We start from the raw sequence: 21,150 nt of genomic DNA, 5'->3' as shown, positions 1-21,150 counted from the left end.
ACACACACACACACACACACACACACACACACACACACACACACACATTATACCTGTTTGCCTGGCCCAATCACATAAACACCTCCAAGGATGAACCCTTCTCCTTCCAGGTTACCAGAGAAGCCCTTACTCCTGGCCCGGAAAAAGTTCTGCCAAACCCCCAGACGAATGAATCCCATAAACATCATCTTCCGCTTCTGAGGACCATAAAACTTTTTCTGCAGAAAAGAGAGAGATGCCAAGTTATCAATGTTTATGTCTTTGTTCCTTCCCCTCTCTCCTCAATCTGCCCTCACCTCTTCAGAAGAGGAAGGCTGTCAGAAGTATTTAGTTCCTACAGGGGAAAACATCACATCTAGTTGCCGGCACATGGGAAACACAGAATCCCAAGAATTAAGCTGGGTTCTCTCATTAAAAGTAAGAGGGTAAAGGCCTAGTGAGAATGTACACATAGCTCTGAGCCCACATCCGAGCTGAATATTTATACTTGGACCGTTTAAATTTTTGTGATATTGTGTGAGTAGGATGGGGGAGGGCAGGATATATTCATGGACCCTCACAACATCTCTATGACTTAGTTAACTATTTTTTTTCCAGTCAAAGAGAAGATTTATTAGAATATCCATCACATTGGGCAGACTCTTCAGGCATCTAAGCATTTATATCACTAATGCATGAGGGCCAGATCTTAAGAGTCTGAGCCTGTGGCTAGATCTTAAGAATCTGAGCCCTCGGTTAGATCTTAAAGATCTTAAAAATCTGACCCCAGTTAACTATTTTTGAGAGTTTCTGTGGTTGAAAAATTAATCTCCCAAATGATACGAAGACCTAGGTTTAAGTCTACCTCTGATACTTACTACCTGTGTGACCTTGAGCAAATCACTTAATTTTGGGGGGTTTCAGTTGTTTCATTTGTAAAAATGAGAGGTTTGGGCTTTTTTTTTTTTTTTTTGGTTTCTAAGTTTCCTTATGGCTCTAAATCTATGATCCTATGATCTATACTTAGCTAAGCTGGTGCCTGGACAGCCTTTCTAGCTTGAGAAGGTCTGCCAGAGCTTACACTCTCCTGACAGAGCTTTTAGAATACTGGGGTCTTCGAGGCAGTTATATGGCAAAGTGGATAGAGTGCTGGACACAAAATCAGGAAGAATGGAGTCTAATCCTGCCAGCCTCAGATACTTACTAGCTGTGTGACCCTGGGAAAATCATTTAACCTCTGCCTGCCTCAGTTTCTTCATCTGTAAAATGGCAATAATAATGGTACCTACCTCCCAGGGTTACTGTGAAGATCAAATGAGATAATAATTGTAATGCACTTAGCACAGTGCCTGGCACCTGGTAAGTGTTATATAAATGTCAGTTATGATGATTATGAGTATTATCATATCCACACAATGAGTAGCTATAGGAGAAAGAACTTAGTGGAAGAAAAAACACTTGCAGCCTAAAATATTCTTGCTCCCAGCTGGACAGTGGCAATCTTCTAGTTTTTGTTGTGATCAACTGGGTACAATAGGAGGTAGGAAAAAAAAACTGCATTTGTAAAATAGGGATAATAATAGCATCTACCTCACAGGGTTGTTGTGAAAATCAAATAAGATAATATTTGTAAAAATTGAGCACAGTGCCTGGCACCTAGTAAGTGCTATGTAAATGTTAGCTATCATCATCATCATCATCATCATCTTCTTCCTTATCATTTCTCATTAAGCTCATGACAGGGGGTGAACAAAAAGAGTTAGAGGAATGAGCCATTTCCACCTTCCCCTTAAGCCTGCTTCCTTGCGAATGTTTCATTGTATTCCATCATAGAATGAATTAGCCCTTTTTGGCTTTAGTGATAGGTCAAGCTCACAGAACTCCATTTCAAGAAGTATTTAAGCAATAAGCAAGAAGAGAGTTCCTATAATCCCTTAATTATGTGATCCAAGGTGCATGAAAAAGATAATCGTGTGAGAATATGGCAAGCAGGAAAGCCACTGGGCTTTCAAAGGAACTCAATACAATCTATAGAGAAATCCAAGGCTGACTTTAACTAATGAGTTAGTATAGTGTTGTTCAAATAATTCATTTCCACAAGGCCAACTTCAGGCCAAGTCCGTCGAAGCTTCGCAGTTCAGTGTTCAAGCTACTCCCAGAAATTCAACAAAGCAAAGGGCCAACTCTGATTCGGCACTGTGAAAAAACACAGCATTGGGATAAGTCTTGCAACAGACATACCCTTTCATCCAGAAAGATCTTTCCTTTGAAATATGGCTGGAAATCCTCCACTTCTGACCCAATCTTCTCTTTCACCACAGCATAGAGTGGGATGCCCAACTGGTCTAGCTGTGGTTTGAGAGTAGATAGTTCAGCTGCCTCCTAAGAGAAAGAAAGAGAAAGAGAGGTTAATAAACACACACACACACACACACACACACACACACACCAATTTTCTTCCTCATTGATAAAAGGGTTCATGATCTTGTCCTAATTCTTCAAAGAAAACATAAAAAAAACCCCCACTCAGTCCCAAATTCCAAAGATGTCACCTCCTGAGGGACATGAGGGCTGAAAGTACCAATTATTACTGGAACTGAGAGGACAAAGACGGTCTGTCTTCTTTTTAATGCCAAACAACAGCTCACTTACATTTTATAATATTATTCAGTTAACAATAACCAACAAATAAGAAACCTGTTTCATAGGGTGACCCTATCTGATTTGGATGCATCAAGACAGCACATGAAATATTTTATTACCCTAACAGGCAAAGGCCTTCATGGTACAAATGGGAAAGGGGATGCTTATAGTATTGCAGGGAATTTCACCATTGACAAAGGTATTTCATCATACGCAAACACCCTAGCACTGAAGGCCTTCCATAATTGGGCTTCAATTTATGTCTTCGATCTAATTAAGGAGGCAGCATGATGTTTTGGATAGAGTCTCGATCTTGGGGTAAGGAAGACCTAAGTCTGAATCCAATCTAGAATGCTTATTAACTATGTGTCCTTGGATAAATCACTTAACCTTTGAGAGTGTCATTCATTCATTCAGCAGGCATCAAGTATCCATGAAGTGCCAGGCACTTTGCTAGGCTCTTGGGATACAAACACAAAAATGAAAGGAACTGACGGTCTATTAGGGGAAGCTCCTCATCTGGAAAATAGAGATAAGAATAGTACCCACCTCCCAGAACTGTGAGGATCAAATAAGATAAAGCAGGAAAAGCAAACTTTAAAGCCCCATATAAAAGTGAGCTGCTGTGATTCCTCTCATTCTCATCTGATATTCAGTGGAATTCCAATAGAAACAGTCCTGGGACAGGTCCATATCTTACTATCATTCTTTTGTGTTTAATAAACATTAATTGGGTAGATGGAAGAGATGATTGCTCTTTATGACTTTTATATTATTACACAGAGCCAGTCTCCTTGACTCAAAAAGGCAATTCTATTGCCACCAGGCCATACTGCTTCTGACAGATATTGGCTATGTGGCCGTGGGCAAGTCACTCAACTTACTTCACTATTCTAGGCAATTCTTAAGATTTTAAGTTCTAGTGAGGATCCTGACCTGCAGTGGTAAAGGGGGCTTCCTCATCTAGTAAGTTTCCCAAATCAATGAAATAACACATCTATTTCCTATTCTTACTCCTATCACCATCACCATTATCATCATCATCATCATCATCATCATCTTCTTCTTCTTCTTCTTCCTCCTCCTCCTTTTTTTCATCTTCATCTTCTCCTTCATCATCATTCAGTAAGAACACATCACTCTAGGGGCAGCTAGGTGGCTTGGTGGATAGAGCACTAGCCCTGAAGTCAGAAGGACCTGAGTTCAAATCTGGTCTCAGACACTTGACACTAGCTGTGACTTACCCTAGGCAAGTCATTTAACCCCAATTGCCTCACTAAAAAAAAAAGAACATACCACTCCAGCCAAATCAGTCCACTAATTGCCCTTCAAATATGCCTTGCAAAGTCTCATCATTTTGCCTTTTCCCTTCACATGGAATGCCTTTCCTCTTCTCCTTTCCTTTCAACCTCAACCCTAGCTATTCTTTAGGACCCAGCAAAAATTCCCACTCCACACACAGTCTTTCCTGACCATTCTGTCTACAGGAATTGAATTCGATACAACAAATGTTTACTGAGTACTGGCCGTGTCCAGATCCCTCTGGCCTTTGAGTTCATTATGCAAATCACTCATTCTACACTTAATGCCTTGTGATATCTCCTTTATAACATTTTATAAAGTTGTTTATTTTGTGCTATTTTAAAACTTTATACAAATGTATGTCTTATCTCCTTAACTAATTTTTGATCTCTGTAAGAGCAGCTAGGTGGCATGATAGAGTACTCAGACTTGGGGAGCCTGTAGATAGCTTTCTTACAGCACTATGCACACAGTAAGAACTCAGTAGTTATTTGTTGAATGAATGAATTTCTATCCAAATTGGAGAGAAGTTGCATACTTGGAGAGATGGGGTTCATCTATTATAAGTCATGAAATATGCAGACCCTTTCCTCTATTATGCAAATGCAATGCTAAAGCTTCTCTCTTAGAAAGAAAAATTGCAAAGTATTGGTCCATAAACCAGGTCATGGTCAGGACACATGTGGCACAAAGCTCAGGCATCTTAGCAGGAAAATACAGTAAATCTAGAACATACTTTTCTCTTGGTAGAGAGGTGAGGAATGAGGCATATGCTGTCAGATACAGTCAATGTGTCATTTTGTTTGGCTTAACTGTATTTCCCTGTTAATAGAGAGGATTCTATTGGTGTGGGGGCAGGACTGGGAAATGATAGCAATGGGGGAAAAAAAAACTTTTTAAAAAGTTACTGCAATCTAGACAGTGTGTTTGCATTAAGGCAGGGGTGTTTTCAGTAACAGTAACATTATGCGATGACCAGCTGTTATGGACTTAGCTCTTCTCAGCAGTGCAATGATCTAACACAATTCCAAAAGAGTCATGATGGAAAATGCTATTCACAACCAGAGAAAGAACCGTGGAGTCTAAATGCAGATTGAAGCACACTATTTTCTCTTTTTTTCCTTTCTCATGGTTTTTCCCTTTTGTTCTGACTCTTCTTTTACAACATGACTAATGTCGAAATGTGTTTAATATGATTGCACGTGTATAGCCTATAACAGATTGCATGTCAACTTGGGAAGTGGAGAAGGGAAGGAGAAAGGGGGAAAATTTGGAACTCAAAATCTTATAGAAGTAAATGTTAAAAAATAAAAAATTAATAAAATAATTTTTTTAAAAAAGGCAGGAGAGTTTTGAAATATATCAACTCTACTTCAGTAGGAGTTGTAAGGTGTTTTTTTTTTTTGCTTACTTTCTAAATCAAATGCAAGAAGAAAAACCAAAATGAGAATACCATTTCCTCAAACACATTTATCTATAACTTGATTAAACAAGAGACTTAGTCACATAAAGAGGGCACACACACCACAAAGGTCTCACAGTGCTTGGTATGTAGTGAACTTTATCAATTCCTCATTTCCTTATTGGAATCTTGCCTGGTAAGCTGAAGGGTTTCTCTCATTTAGAGGAATCCCATCTTTCACCATCTACACTAGATGAACTAATACTATATACATTTTTCTTCTGATTAGAGGGTAAAGGGCTCCCCCAGAATCTCCATTTATGGAGGGTTCCCTGGGCAGCCATCTCTTCATTTTTTACAAGGTTTCACTCTGCTAGATTTGTCCATCATGCCCCCCACCCCTTTTTTTCAGCTTCCTTTTATGGATTGTCTTCCCTATTAGAATGTAAGTGCCTTGAGGGCAGGAACTGTTTTTCTTTTTGTTTATATTTACAATTCTCTCTTCCACATGGGAGGGGGGTATGGAAAGATGTGGGGGGAGGGATTGGAGGCACCCTCACACTCCCTTTTTATGATTTGGAAAATCCACTTAAAATTTTTTGGCCCTCCCTTCGTACCAGAGAAGAAGTTTGAACTTTTTTCTTTTTCTTTTATGGTGTGTTCACAGTACCTAATTGTAAAATTTGGGTTAAGTAGTTGATCAAAGGCACTGTGTGGTCTGCTGGCCTTTGCATGGCATCTGTGGCTTCCACAAAACTCCCCCCAAACTCACATTTAATTTCTTATGCCAATCCAAGACATATCAAAACTGCAATAAGGAAAGTCATGATGTGGAAGAGATAACTATATATTCCTACTGCTTAACACAATTCCTGGCACATAGTGCTTAATAAATGCTCTTTGACTTGCTTATTACTCTGGGTCCCTTTATTAATTAATTTAACTGAAACTTTTATATACATACACACATATCCTCTTCACTCATCCTTCTGGAAAACAAAAATTTTTTATAACATACCACCATTTAACTAATGTTGGAAGTTCTTTTCTAACTTCTCAGGTCACCCTACTTTGAAAGTGAAAGAAATTAGGTCAGCACAAGCTCCTAAAATGCCATTGCTGTTTAGATGCAACACACAGCAAATGTAAATGGGAGTTGTCCCCTAGGTATAATCAGAGGTTCCCTGTGTCTTGCCAAGAAAGCTCAGCCCAGCCTACCTAGGAGAGGTAGGGAGAAGACCCAGGCAAGACTGAAAAAACCATAAAGAAAATCCCTTTAGGCCAGGGAGTGGGCAAACAAAAACAGGACTGTCATTTTCACTATTACTAATTAAGACCCAAAGTGTGCCAAACTGGAAATGACTCAAGACCACTAACAGTTAGAGCGATTCAAAGTGGTATGGGCTGCCTTGCATGATAGTGAGTTCCTAATTACTAGGTCTTCAAACAAAGGCTTCTTTGGGTATGTTTTAGAGGGGATGCTTACTCAGAAGCAAGTTGGGCCAGATGGCGTTTGAGCTCCTTTCCAACTCCGATAATCAATCAATCAATCAATAAGTGTGTGTATGTATATATATAATATATATATATACACACACACATATATATATGCATATACATGTATATATGTATTTATGTATGTTTTATATATATGTGTGTGTGTATATATATATATATATTTTTTTTTTTTTACTATGTGCCAGGCACTGGGCTAAGAGCTGGGGATCCAAATACAGTAAGTGAAACATCCTTGCTCACAAGGAACTTAGGTTCCAATAGGAAAGCATTGAGGACATATGGAATTGTACGCAAAATAAATGTAAAGAGAATAAATGTGAAGCCGTTAAAAATAAGATTGTTTGGGAGGGAGGACGTTAGCAGCTGAGGGAATCAGGAAGAGAACTCATATAGAGCACGGTGCTTGGACTTAGTCCTGGAGGAACCCAAGGATTCTGTGAGGTAGAGATGAGAAGTGAGTGCATTCCAGGCTCAAGAGCAGCCAGTGTAAAGTGCAGAGACCAAAGATGGAGTATTTGCTGTGAGGGGAAAAAGAGACAAATCTCATTGGACTGGATCACAAAGTGCCAGATAGGCAGTGATATACAATGAAGCTAGACAGACAGGTGGGAAGATGGGGCCAGAATAAAGAGACAGAATGAGAAGAACCATTTTTGCCGAGTTCACCCAGCACATCTCCACAACTACCTAGAATTCTGACAGACCAAATTCTGATTAAGAAAGGCAAGAAGTTACGAGTCATTTCTTTTTTAGTTTGGGGCAGCTCAGGAAGACAGACCTAGAGAGGTCTGTTTATGGTGGAGCAGGGACTGGCCGGGGATGAATGCAGTGCCTTAGAAGCGAACATTCTAGCAACCAAGGATGGACAGGGGGCCAGGACATTGCAACCTGAGCAGGAAGCACTGGAGCAGAGAGAGCTCCCAGGGGACCCTTCAAGTAGCACTGGGGGCAAGAACTAGTGCTATCTGGTATCTTTCTGTTGCTTATTACCCAATTCTAAACCATAGATCCAATGTACAGAGGAGCGGTAGTGATCGAGTGGGACCCCAGCTGTGTACTGAGCAAGGAACGAGTTCTGGAGAAACACCTGTGTGGCTCTGAGCCCAGGAGGAGAGTGGTGACTCAGTCCTTTAACCCTGCACATAAGGCTGTGGAAGAATAACCAGAGCAGGAGACCAAGATCAAAGGGTAGCCAGCAGTTCAGTGGCTTGGGACCTACAAAATCTCCCAGAAGGCTAACAGTGACTGAGTCCAACAACAGTCTACTGAAACTCAACCACACACAAACCAATAGACTCACATCAGGGTCAGAAACCTGCAGAGCTCAGGCCAGGAGGACAGTGAACAGATCTTTCCCTGGATCACACCACTTGGAGAGCACTGAAAACTTGCAGGCCTTCAGACTGAGATGTGAAAGTAGCAGAAGGACATAAGAGGGCAGAAGCTCAGGCCAGACATCAGTCCCAGAAGTGTGCAAAGCACAGCACTCACATAAAACCCAAAATCAAGAAGTAGGCTGGAAGAATGAAGAAAGAAGAACCTGACCATAGTTACTGTAATGACAGGGAAGCTCAAGACACAAACGCAGAAGAAGAAAATGTCTCAAAGTATTTACAAACAAAGCATCAAGGAAAAATGAAGATTGGACACAAGCCCAACAAGAATTCCTAAAAGTTTAAAAAAGTGATTTAAAAAGACAAAAAAAAAAAAGATTTTACAATCCAAATAAGAGCGTTAGTGGAAAAATGGGAAAAGAAATGAGAGTTATACAAGAAAATTATCAAAAAAGAATTAACAGCTTGGTAAAAGAGATACCAAACCTCACAGAAGAAAATAACTCCTTGAAAATTAGAAATGGTCAAATGGAAGGTAATGACTCCATCAGAGATCAAGAAATAATAAAACAAAGTCAAAAGATGGAAAAGTAGAAGAAAATGTTAAAAATCTCATATAAAGGTAGACTGGAGCTAGGTTATGAAAACCTTTAAAAAACTAAACAGAGAAGTTTGTATTTGATTCTAGAGACCATTGGAGTTTATTGAGTAGAGGGTGACGTGTTTAAGAAAATTACTCTGGTGGCAGTGTAGAGGATAGACTGAAGTGGAGAGAGCCTTGATGAGGGTTCAGTTGGATTTTGGCAGGGGCTGGTGGTATGTGGCAGGGGGTTGGAAACAATTGGGGTTAAGCGACTTGCCCAGGGTCACGCAACTAGTAAGTGTCTGAGGATGGATTTGAACTCAGGTTCTCCTGAATCCAAGGCCAATGCTCTATCCACTGTGTCATATCCCCAGGGTTCAACATAGGCTAGCCATTCAGTAGGTTAGAGGCTCATAGAATCATAAATTTAGATCTGGAAGGGAACTTAGAGGCCATTGAGTCTAACTCCTTTTTTACAGATAAGGAAACTGAGTCACATAAAATTTAAGTGACATGTCCAGGGTCACACAGCTAGTAAGTTTCTGAGGTGGAATTTGAACCTAGATCTTTGTGGCTCCAAGTTCCATATCCTTATCCACTATACTGAACTTTCTCTCCTAATAGACATTACTGAGCTAAACTGATTAATGGAATGGTGGTCAAAGAGGGGATTCTAACTAGCTCTTTTTTTTTTTGTAAATAGTATTTTATTTTTTATAATTACATGTAAAAATAATTTTCAACATTCATTTTTATAAGATTTTGAGTTCCAAATTTTTCTTCCTCCCCCTGCCCCCAAGACAGCAGGCAATCTGTTATAGCTTATACATGTCAAGCTTTCATTTTTGTCCTGTCTCCATAACCTGCCTAAGTAAAAATGGTTGTTAAGTCAAGGAATTCCATAGGGTTGTTCCTTCCATGCCCCCTACAAAGCACAGCCTGGCATTGCAGAGCCACGTTCCTATTTGCAAAGGTGAAATGAACAGTGTCTATTGGCCCTGATTGGCTTGTTCAGGATTACAGCCTTGCGTGAAATGTGGTTCTGAACATCAGCTCTTCCTTCTCCCTAAGAAGTGGCATTGACCTCTTACTTCTAAATTCTAGTTCTCCAAAAATGTAGGGAAAGTGCTATAGGAACATCATTGATGATGATGAGGTGAGGGAGGAACTCAGAGCCATCACATTCATATCAACCAATCAACAAATATTGGCTATGTGTGCAGTACTGCACTGGGAATCGGGCTGTATAAAAGAAAAATAAAGCAGAGTGCCTATCCTTGAGAAGGTTATGAGAATGACCACACTTACTAACTGTGTGACCCTGGGCAAATCACTTCATCCCTGCCTGTCTCGGTTTCCTCATTAACAAAATGGGGATAATAGCCACACCTACCTCATAGGGTTGTTGTGAAAATCAAACGGACTAGGTATATAAAGTGCTTTACAAATCATGTAGTATTCTATTTCAGTGATTATTATTATATATAATATATAGTGATATATACATGTCATTATCAAATATATAAATGAGTCTTGCTCAGGAAGATAAGACATCTGCTCAGAATAAGCAGTGAACAATAAGAAAGTAGGACAAAACGCAAAAACAGAATGCTACAATGTTGTAGCTAGAGCACACCGCCTAGAGTCATGAAGACCTGAGTTCAAATCTAGACTCAGACATTTACTAGCTATGTGACCCTGGGCAAATCCCTTAACCCTGTTTGCCTCACTTTCCTCATTTATAAAATGAGCTGGAGAAAAAAAGGCAAACCTCTCTAGTATCTTTGCTAAGAAAACCCCAAATGGAGTCATGAAGAGTCAGACACGACTGAACAACAACAACACAATGTTGTAATGGTGATCAGCTGTGAAAGACTTGACTATTCTGAGCGCTACAATAATCTGAAACAGTTCCAAAGGACTTTTTTTGGGGGGGGGGGGCAAGGCAATTGGGGTTAAGTGACTTGCCCAGGGTCACACAGTTAGTAAGGGTCAAGTGTCTGGACTGAGACCAGATTTGAACTCAGGTCTTCCTGACTCCAGGGCCGTTCCTCTATCCACTGCACCACCTAGCTGCTCCCCCAAAGGACTCTTCATGAAAAAATGCTATCCACTCCCAGAGACAGAACTGATCAACTCTCATTGCAAAGCGAAGTATAATTTTCTCCCTTTATTTTTCTTGCTTTTTAAAAAATGTTGCTAACATGAAAAATTTTTTGCATGATTTCACATGTATAATTGACATCATATTGCTTGCCTCATCAATGGTTAGGGAAAGGGTTGAGGGGAGAATCTGGAACTAAAAATTAAAAAAGAAAAGAATGCTAAAATAAATAAATAACAAAAATTTTTAAAACCCACAGTGCAACAAATAAAGTGCTACAGACGTGTGAAGTACACAGGTCTCTCACATACCATAGTTCTTTTCCCCAAATAAAAGCCCCAAATGCAAAGCTACATACCTCTCGACACAAAAAACAACCTGGCCTTCTTACTGCCATGATCACTGCCCCACGGTCTTTCCAGAGTTCTCGGGCTTTGAAAGTCTTTGGGGATTCTGGAAAGGAAAGACAGATATTCAATGTTTTTCAATTCATATTTCACTTCTTGGTTCTGAGGCACTGAAGCAGTCCCCAAGCCATCAGAGGAGCTCAGAAAACCAAGAGCCCGACATTTCTGGCCAGAACTAATGTCCTGAATTATCCAGGAATAGTGCTGAGCTCCAAGACTTAATTCTCACCATTATCCATGGTTTTCAGCTCTATGTCTTCCAGAAACTCTAGGGTAGCTGTTACTGATTTGGTCAGAAGCAGATCAGTGTTGGCCAGGATCAAGCTTAAAACAGCTGCGCCCAGGGCTCCAGCCCCCAGAGACCACATCCCCATGGAGAAGAAACTCAGGTCCAGGAAAGACATTTCTGGAAATCAAAAGCAACAGTTTGTTACTCCTCTACCCTGACTGGAGCCTAAAGCCTGTATAGAGGCCGTGGCAAATATCCATGGAGAAGCTAATGTTAAGAGTCATCAAGTGTCTACTGAATGCTTACCTCGGGAAGAACTCTGACAGACTGAACAGTCATAAAAGCTAATCCAAGGCAGATAAGCAGATCTCAGGGTGTCAGGCCAGCTCACAAAATAGGTCTGAGGTCACAACGAGTCACCAAGGAAGACCATTTCAGTCTCACCATTTCCCAGTTTGCAGCTCTGTTTTTAAATAACTGCAATCCTTGTTTATAGAGCACTTTCAAGTCTGCAAAAGGCTGTCCTTGCAACAATCATTTGAGACAGGCAGTGTAAAAGATTTATCTCCACTGGATGGTGAAGCCTCAGAACAACTCATAAGGTAGGTACTACAAGTATGGAAGGGGTGGGCTTCAGACTTAGCACATAGTAGGCACTTAATAAATGTTTATAGATTGACCTGTGATTTCATTGGTATGGAAAACTCCCTGTTTCATCTTTTCCCTCCACATCCAACACTATTCCACTTCTTCTCTAGGCATCTAGGTGAGCCTGGAGTCAGGAAGCCCTGATTTCAAATCTGGCCTCATATATTTACTAGCTGTACAGCCATGGGCAGGTCTCTGTCTGCCTCAGTTTTCTCAACTGTAAAATAAGGATAATAATACCACCCAGGTTTCTTACGAGGATGAAATGAGAAAACACTCATAAAATGCTTAACATAGTAGGGGCTTAATATATTTTTTTCCTACCTTCCTTCCTTCTAGGTTGGCACAGCTAGTAAATGCCACAGGTAGGATTCAAGCCCAGGTCTCTCCAAGGCTAGCACTCTATTATATACTACATTGATCCGGGGTATGGAAAGGGGATGAAAGTCAGAGCGACTGACAGGGCAGAACCACAAGAATTTAACGATTGGCTGGATGTGATGTTGTGAAGGAGCTGAAGATTGCCGAACTATAGTTTCTGTTCAATGCTGGATAATATTCAACTGAGGCTGTCTGTTCAGCAAACACTACAACAATGGTGAAAGGAATTGCATTACCACCTGAAAAAACAAACACGAGTCAAAATCACAGTGGGAGTTCTGGCTAAATCAGCCATGCCATGCCATGCCCACACCCCAAGACCCGGAGTCCTCTTTCACTCACTTAGACAATTCCTCTAATTTCCTGATATGGATGTATGACTCAGACGCAAATTCTGCTTAGTTAGTGGATCAAAGCGCAACCTTAACGTTTTCCCCAAGTTCTCCCCATACAGACTTGAGGCATAATAGTTTCTGAGTCTGTCTGCAAAGGTCAGGTTAGTCAAGCCCTGAAAGAGGTTCTGATAAAAATAATAGAAATATTAACCCCCCCTAGAAGGCCTTAGTTTCCTCACCTATAGAACAAAGAGGTTAGGCTAGATCAGTGACATCCAATTGAAATAGAAACACAGGTCATCAATATGCACATAAGGATCCTGGTGGGCTGCCTACCGACTTAATTTTAAAATGTAATATTATCTATGTTTCATTGTATTTTCATTTATTTTATCAAAAATTTCCCAATTACATTTTAATCTGGTTTGGGCCACACTCAGCAGCGTTGTGGGCCACATATGGCCCATGAGTCACAGGTTTGACACTTCTATGTGGCCTTGAAAAAACTGTCTATGCTTTGTGTCCCCATGGCTCTTTATTAGTTCTCTTCCCCACTCTGAGACTGCTCCTTTTCAGTAGCCGTCCTCTGTTAGAACTAATCTATTTTTTCAGTAAAATGCCTATTGACTATGGAAGGTCCCCAAAGCTCTGTCCTTTTCTTTTCTTCTTTTCCCCTCTATTCTCAGTAACTCAAAGACCTCAACAGATCTCGAAAGATTCAATTAGCATCTCTACACATATGATTCTCAGATCTCTATAGACACCCCTCATCCTTCTCCCAAGACCCAGTCCCACGTCACTGTCCATTGGACATTTTGAACTGCATATTTTGCAGGCATTTCAAATTCAACATGTCCCAAATGATACTCATTATCTTCCCTCATCCCCACCCTACCCCTACTCTTAAAAAAAATCCCCTATTTTACTGTCTTGCCGTCGAGGACACAATCAGTCATTCAGTTTGTCAAGTCCAGTGTTATCCACCATTCCTCACACTCATTAATAGCACAGATCTAATCAGTCACCAAATTTCATAATTTCTTTGTCCTCAAATTTTTCTCAAATAGGTCTCCTTCTCTCCACCCAACCAGCCACCACTTTAGTCTAGGCCTTCATCACCTCCCATATGGATTATTGCAATAGCCTTCTAATTGGTTTCCTTGCCTCAACTGGTTCCTCACTCCAATTTTTCCTCCAAAAAATTATTAAAGGTAATTTCTTAAAATATAGGCCCGCCCATGTCACTCCCCTGCTTAATAAGGCATATAAACTCCTTTGCCTGACATTTAGAGCTCATCACAATCTGATCCTGTCTTATCTTTCCACCCATCTTACATATGACTTCCATCTATGTGGTCTAGGGTCCAGTCATATTGGCCTATTTGCCATCCTTCCCACACAGTTCTCCATCTCCCTTTGGACTGGCTAGCTCTCATTTGCTCTCTCCTCATCTCTACCTTTCAGAATCCCTGGCTTCCTTCAAGATCCAACTCAAACAACATTTTCTGCAGGTTTTCAATGGTTCCACCTGCTGCTAGAGTCTTTCCCTCTAAGATCAACTTCTATTTAATCTTTATGCAACCTGTACATACCTATTTGTGTATATGTTATTTCCCCAATTAGTACGTAAGCTTTTTTGTGGGCAGGGACTACGCATGTTTTTTCTTTGTATTCCCAGAGCTTAGCCCAGTGCCTGGTATATAGTAAATACTTAACAAATACTTCTTGTTGATTGATTGCTTGTCCTCTTGTCTGGCCAGGGGGAGGAGCCAAAGATATTGAAATGACTCTGATAGCAATAACAACAATAATAGTATTGATATGGTACTTACTATGTGCCAGGCATTGTACTAAGTGCTTTAAGAATATTATCTCATTTGATCCACACAGCACTTTGAGGTAAGTGCTATTATTATCCTCCTTTGACAGTTGAAGAAACTGAGTCAAAAAGAGGTTTAAGTGATTTGCCCAGGATCACTCAGGTAGTTAGGGTCTGAGACTGGATTGGACCTCTAGTCTTCCTGGCTCCAGGCCCAGCACTCTATCCACTATGTGACCATCAACAAACATTGATTCACCACTTACCACATACCAGGTGCTAGAAGAAAACATTTCTAAAGTATTCATTTATATTTGTAAATACCTTAAAATTGTTTCTATGACTCATCAGAACTCCTCAGTCCCCTCCCCAACCTATTCCCTACCAGCCAACTTTTTAAGTCATGGTGATGGTTTTAGTTCCATTTCATTAATCCAGGATTAGAGAACAGAATGGCCTATTTCCTTAGCCCATTAACTAAGTCTTGCAATTCTCATCACGCAACATCTGTGATATCCACCACTTTATAAGGAACAAAAATAATTATGAGTTTGAGTCTAAATCTGGGATGAATCTAGAGTAGGGTTTGGAGAATATAATTAAACTATAAATAGAAGCATGTATTTTGTTTTTTTTAATATACATATATGTATATATAAAATAGGTTTTAATATTTATGATATAGTATACACATATATGTTTATAATTAATAAAATACAAATCACACAGACATACTCATTTGCAATAAAAGCTGATATTCACATAACGTTCCTTTATTTGAAGCTCACAAAAACCTTGTGGGGTTAGTACTAGAAGCAATCTTAAATGAGGAAATAGATTCAGAGAGGTTAAGTTATTTGTCCACGGTCACATAAGTATCAGAGGTAAGATTTGAACCCAGGTCTTCCTGACTCCAAACACAGGACTCTATCCACTCTGCCATGCTTCCTCCCTACATACAAGGATAGAAGAATACATGCACTTATCACTTCTATGCCATCACTAGACCATGCAGTCCTCCATTAGACTGTAAACTTCTTGAGAACAGAAATTGTCCTTTACTTCTCTCTGTCTCTCCATCATTTAGCACAGTGCCTGACACATAGTATGTGCTAAATAAATCGTTATTGACTCACTGGTAGGGTCCTCAGTCTAATTGAACTACTGAAATAAAAATAGCATGTATAACCAGTGTGTATTTTCCCAGAAGAATGGGATGTCACTGAATGGACCAAGTAGCAAACCCCCTAGTTCCCGGTTGCTGGTTTCAATTGGTCATGCACGGAGATGTCCATTAGAGACACGGCTGTAGAAACCAACCACTTGCTATTTTAAATCTAGCTCATGCTCCAAACCCTGCACAGTCGGTTGCACTTTACATGCGATCTGAACCACAATAGTTAGTGAGGTGACTGTCTAACCAGTGGGCAACACCACAAAACCAAACCAAACCAAACAGAAGTACATTAGACCTTATCTGCTTTTACAGTAAGGTAATTGTAAGATAATTGTTGGTTACTAAACTAACTAAAACAAAAACAGCACGAAGCAAATAATCGGATCTAAGCAGAGAATAATTTCTGAGAGGGATGGACAGAATACAGGTTAGATTAAAAAAACGTCAATCGCTAGATCTTCTGTGTCCTTCAAGCCAGGGGAGATGCTGTTCTAATGTGGGCGATTTATAAGACACAGCCTCCTACTCATGGAAGGACTAGATTTAACACCAAAGCCCTGAAACAACTTGGTTGATCAGGAAAAATTAGCTCCAGCAGGTGAAGACCCTAAATATAATAATTGTGTGACTAAAGAATAATCTGCTTTGTCTGCCCCATTTCCACTCTAAAAACTGAAAGACTGACCCCCCTGCCCACTTTGCTGTCTATGAGCCACATGTTTCTCTGTAGCTTCCAACACTTTCCTTGCTCTCTTGCTGGGCCAGTTCGGCAAATTCCAGAGCACCTGACTGTAGTCACCCCAGCAGGTGTTGCTGAATTCTGCAAGGTATTCTGAGTGAAAGGACTCACCTCGAATATCCAGGGTTCAGACGGGTCCCCACCCTTGCTCTTGCTGTCAAGCCTGAACCACTTGGAAAGACAAGGGTTGAGTGCTGAAAGTGCTCTTTCCAATGGAACTGGTCCTTATGAACAGCTTCTGATTTATCTCTGAAGCTGCACTCCTCAGGCGGGATTGGGCACAAGACCAACAGACAAACCTGGAGCAGGCAGCCAATCAGATTGGGGCATCACAAGTGGCCGGGTGCCAGGTTCCCCGGGGGCCCATCCAAAAGTTGAGAGAAACATTTTGAGTCATTAGCAATCGTGCAAGTTATGACATTTGGCAAGTGCCAACCATTCCTACTCCTTCCCTACTACCCCGGGCCCTAACTACCCACATGGTGTTTCCATAATAAGACCTCCTAAAATAAGTTGTTCGTATCACTTAAAAGAAGACCACTTTTTATCATGCATGTCTTTTTTGTCTTCCTGTCTTCTCATAGAAACTTGTTGGTATAAAGTACTTTAAGAATGTTCTTTCCCCCACCCAAATTCCTCACTGCACACCCAGGAAATATGACTGGAACTGTGGCCCTCATCCTGATATTAAGAAATCTGTGGAAAATTTGGCCTTACAACATAGAATAAGAACTTGAAACTTGCAAATTTCTCAACACCGGATCATTACTAGGTTGTAAAATTTTAAGCTAACTCATTCATTCATTAATTCATTTAGTAAACATTTATTAATCACCTGCTATGTGCTGGGATAATCCATAGAGACTCTATATGTACTCTGACAAAACTGACTAGAAGCAACATGGATACAATTCTGGACTTGGAGTCAGGAAGGCCTGAGTTTAAATCCTTCCTGAGAAACTTAGTAGTTGTGTAACTGTATTTAACTGCATTTAACCTCTCTGAGCCTCAATTATCTCATCTGTAAAATGAGAAATTTGGACTCCACAGCCTCTAACATTCCTTTCAGCTCTAAATTTACCATCTAGGAGAATACAAGATCCCACAGTGCTTAGTTTGTTAATTATTTAGAAAAAAATAAAAGCACTTGATATGGTAGAATCTTAAAGACTCACCTCCAACGAGGTATTTTCCATGTATGTATCAAAATTATACAAGATTTCTGGAAAGATATTATAATAACTGGGATAACCTTGTTTAAAGATCCTTTTATTATTAATATCAAAGGAGGCATAAGAAAGGGGGAAGTTGTCACCTTTTGCCAAAGGTGTTCGCTACCATCATGAAGAAGACCTAGCAGAGCCTGAGGAGATGAGGCATTTTCTCTTCATCCTCCTATCTGTGGATGACATTATATAGACTGAGTCAAACCTAGGAGGCAGCAAGGCCCAGGGAAGAGAGAATTAACTTTGGGGTCAGACGACGTGGGTCAAATCCCACCTCTGATGCTTACTAACTATGTAACCTTGGTCAAGTCACTTAACCTCCGTAGGTTTGAGTTTCTTCATCTTCCTCATCTGTAAAATCAAGAGACTGGACTGAAGTCTTTTCAAGTTTTAGATCTATAATTCCATGAACACTATAACACCTCCTAAATAAAATCCATAATCACTCAAAAGTATTGGACTCAATCATCTACACAGAAAAACTAAGTGGATGAAGAATCCTTATTGTCCCAGCTATGTTATATAGCTGACTGGATAACTCAAAGCACTCATCTATCAGTGTTTGTATGCATGTGCATGTGTGTGTGTGCAGCAAGGAGACAGTCCACCACGGGACATGAACTTGGAGTCCTTCCCACTTGGCAGGAACTGCTAGAACTTGTACCTTGCTGAGAACCCAGTGCTAGTCCACACCATGATGAGGCATTACAGGGTGGAGTGGGGGATAAATAAAGTTATACATAATCATGGAAAATATCCTAAGTAAATGATTAATTTCTACCAGAAACAAGTATAGACACTGTCAAATTAGAAACCTTACCTGTACACAAGACCAACCTGGGTGCCACCCGAAGTACCGTACCTCCAAGAAGATATTGGCCTGAGGCATAGGTAGAGAAGCAGGAAAAAATGTGAGAGGAAGAAAAGGAAGTAGGTGGGAGAAGGGAGGAGTGACAAAGGAGAGAAAAATAAAGTGATGCTTATAATGAGATACAATAGGAAGAAAGCCAAAGAGGTGCCCCTCCTTCACTGATGTGACCTGGGCCAGAGTTGGTCTCCCTATTATCCCTAGAATCTTCCTGTTTTCAGGTGGTAGAGGACTAACTCCTGTTTTCCCCTCCTCTCATGGCCTTGCTATGACACTCCCAGGAAACTGCTTCCAATGCTATTCTTTCATTCCATCCATTAATTCAATACCTACTTTGTTCAATGTATTATGCTTAGTACTATGGAAATTCAATTGTTGAATAAAATATAACCTCTGTACCTCAAGCAATTTATAATCTAGTGTAAAGACTATTATCCTAGAAATCAGACAATTAAAACTAATCTTATTCCTACCTCCATACACAGTTAACCTAAGGAAAAGACCATTTATTGTTATTAATAATAATAACATGATAGCTAACATTTATATAGTGCATGCCAGGCACTATGCTAAGTGCTTTATAATTATTATCTCATTTGTTCCTCACAACAATCCTCTGAGGTAGATGCTATTATTATCTTCATTTTACAGATGAGGAAACTGAGGCAGACAGTAGTTAAGTAACTTGCACAGCATCGTACAGCTAGTAAGTGTCTACAAGTCACATTTGAACTCAGGTCTTCCTGACTCCAGGCCCAGTGCTCTATCCACTGTGCCACTTAGCTGCCCCTTATCCAAAGACTTACTAAGTCTTTTCCCAAGTCTTCCAGAAACTTGGGTGAGAGAGCCCCATGAAGAGGGAAGAATTTGACAGGAAATTTTAAAAATAGCTCCCAGTGTAAAGGAATAAAATCTCCTTTATGTAATTCTGCTTAGACAAAGCAATGGTTTCGAAAACTGACCTCTTCATGTCCAAGATTACTGAGGAGAATTGCTGTTCTCTCTTTGTTTGTAAGCGGGCCAGCTAGGTAGTGCAGTGGATAAAGTGTTAGGCCTGGAGTAAGGAGGAACTGAGTTCAAATCCGCCCTTAGATACTTCCTAGTTGTGTGACCCTGGGTAAGTCACTTAACCCTGTTTGCCTCAGTTTCTCCATCTGCAAAAAGAGCTGGAGAAGGAAATGGCAAACCATTCCAGTATCTTTGCCAAGAAACCCTCAAATGGAATCGCAAAGATTCAGACACAACTAATTGCCCACTAAACTACAATGTAATGGTAGTTGAGTTGAAAGCCAATCTTTTCCTAGGTACCACAACAAGCATTTATTAATGCTTATTATGTGCAAGACACATAATACCCTTGCTAGGTTCTGTGAATACAAAGATGAAATGAAAAAACTCTCAATGAGTTTTCTCTCAAGTGCCTTACAGTCCATGGTGGAAGAGGGGAGATACACTATACAAAGAAATCAGTATATACATGTTAATTTGAAGAGGGCAAAAGCATTAACACTTAGGTAGATCTAGAAGAGTCTCTAGTGGGAGGTGGCCCATGAGTTTAGCCCTGAAAAAAGTGAAGGATTCTTAGAGGTGAAAGTGATATTAGCCTCCACAAAGCCAATCCCTCCAAATCCACATTGTAAAGTGAGGAGGAAGCAATGGTTAAGTAAGAGAATGCCAGGCTGGTGACATCCAGCAGGGCCTTTGTGTTCCCTGAGACTATAGCCATGAAGGCCAGGAAGGAACTCTGAAACAACGGTAAACAGGGTGCTTTGGATATTGGACATCCCTAATTGGGTTAGTACCCTGGTCAACAAATCAGAAAGACCAATAACTCACCAGATGAAAATTAACACGGGCAAACGGTGCTGACCACCATTGTGGGAAAACCACAAGTGTGCATTAAATGGAATGATGAAATGCTTTCATTAGGCACCAGCACCATACAGGACAAAACTGGAAATATATCTCACCAGAATTCTAAGCAAAAGTTTCATGCTCGCTGCTTTCTGACAATGATACCTCTAGGCCCAAGTCATACAACAACACATTGCAGATCAATTAGGATAATCATGAGAAATGACTTGTGAAAAATGATGATTAATAACCAAGTATCTTGGAGATTCAGAGCTTCTCTCCACCCCACCCCACCCCTTCTTCCAAAGTCTTGACTTTGGAAGTTTAGTTTTTCTCCAGAAGGACATTATTGATAATGAGACTGCATTGACTTTATCGTGGTCAGCCCTCACCCAAAGCTTGCAAGTAATTTAATCTAAAGTAAGGAAACCCATCGTGTTCTTCTCTAGCTTGGGTGGAGGCAGATTCTTTTTCAGACATGGGGAACATCAAGCAAGGACCTTTGAATCTAAACTTTTGTTCTGTGAAGTTTGTATTCAGCCAAAAGGGCACCCTTGAGGACCTAGAGGGGCCTTGAGGCCACAGGTTCCCCACCCCTGGAG

The 21,150-nt window shown here is 40.4% G+C and overlaps 1 protein-coding gene across 3 annotated transcripts in view; it reads right to left on the bottom strand.

Annotated features, from left to right (window-relative positions):
* PRXL2A (peroxiredoxin like 2A) overlaps positions 1 to 21,150 on the bottom strand; it is a 44,003-nt gene that overhangs the window by 6,558 nt on the left and 16,295 nt on the right. The window contains exons 1-5 of one of the 3 annotated variants that reach the window (XM_027857431.1): positions 16,712 to 16,848; positions 11,502 to 11,678; positions 11,224 to 11,318; positions 2,221 to 2,361; positions 54 to 218 (exon numbers count right to left, since the gene is read on the bottom strand). In XM_027857431.1, coding sequence (XP_027713232.1) covers positions 54 to 218; positions 2,221 to 2,361; positions 11,224 to 11,318; positions 11,502 to 11,676 — 576 coding nt within the window. In that variant the 5' untranslated portion in view covers positions 11,677 to 11,678; positions 16,712 to 16,848. Of the gene's footprint in view, positions 1 to 53; positions 219 to 2,220; positions 2,362 to 11,223; positions 11,319 to 11,501; positions 11,679 to 11,807; positions 12,325 to 16,711; positions 16,849 to 21,150 lie in introns of those variants that run through there. The other 2 variants (XM_027857451.1, XM_027857440.1) reach the window with 2 other exon arrangements.

The sequence above is a fragment of the Vombatus ursinus genome, unplaced genomic scaffold, assembly GCF_900497805.2.
Source record: "Vombatus ursinus unplaced genomic scaffold, bare-nosed wombat genome assembly UNPS02000749.1, whole genome shotgun sequence".
In the NCBI taxonomy this organism is placed as follows: domain Eukaryota; kingdom Metazoa; phylum Chordata; class Mammalia; order Diprotodontia; family Vombatidae; genus Vombatus; species Vombatus ursinus.
Note: the sequence above shows the minus strand (reverse complement) of the source record. Positions and strands in the feature narration are given on the sequence as shown.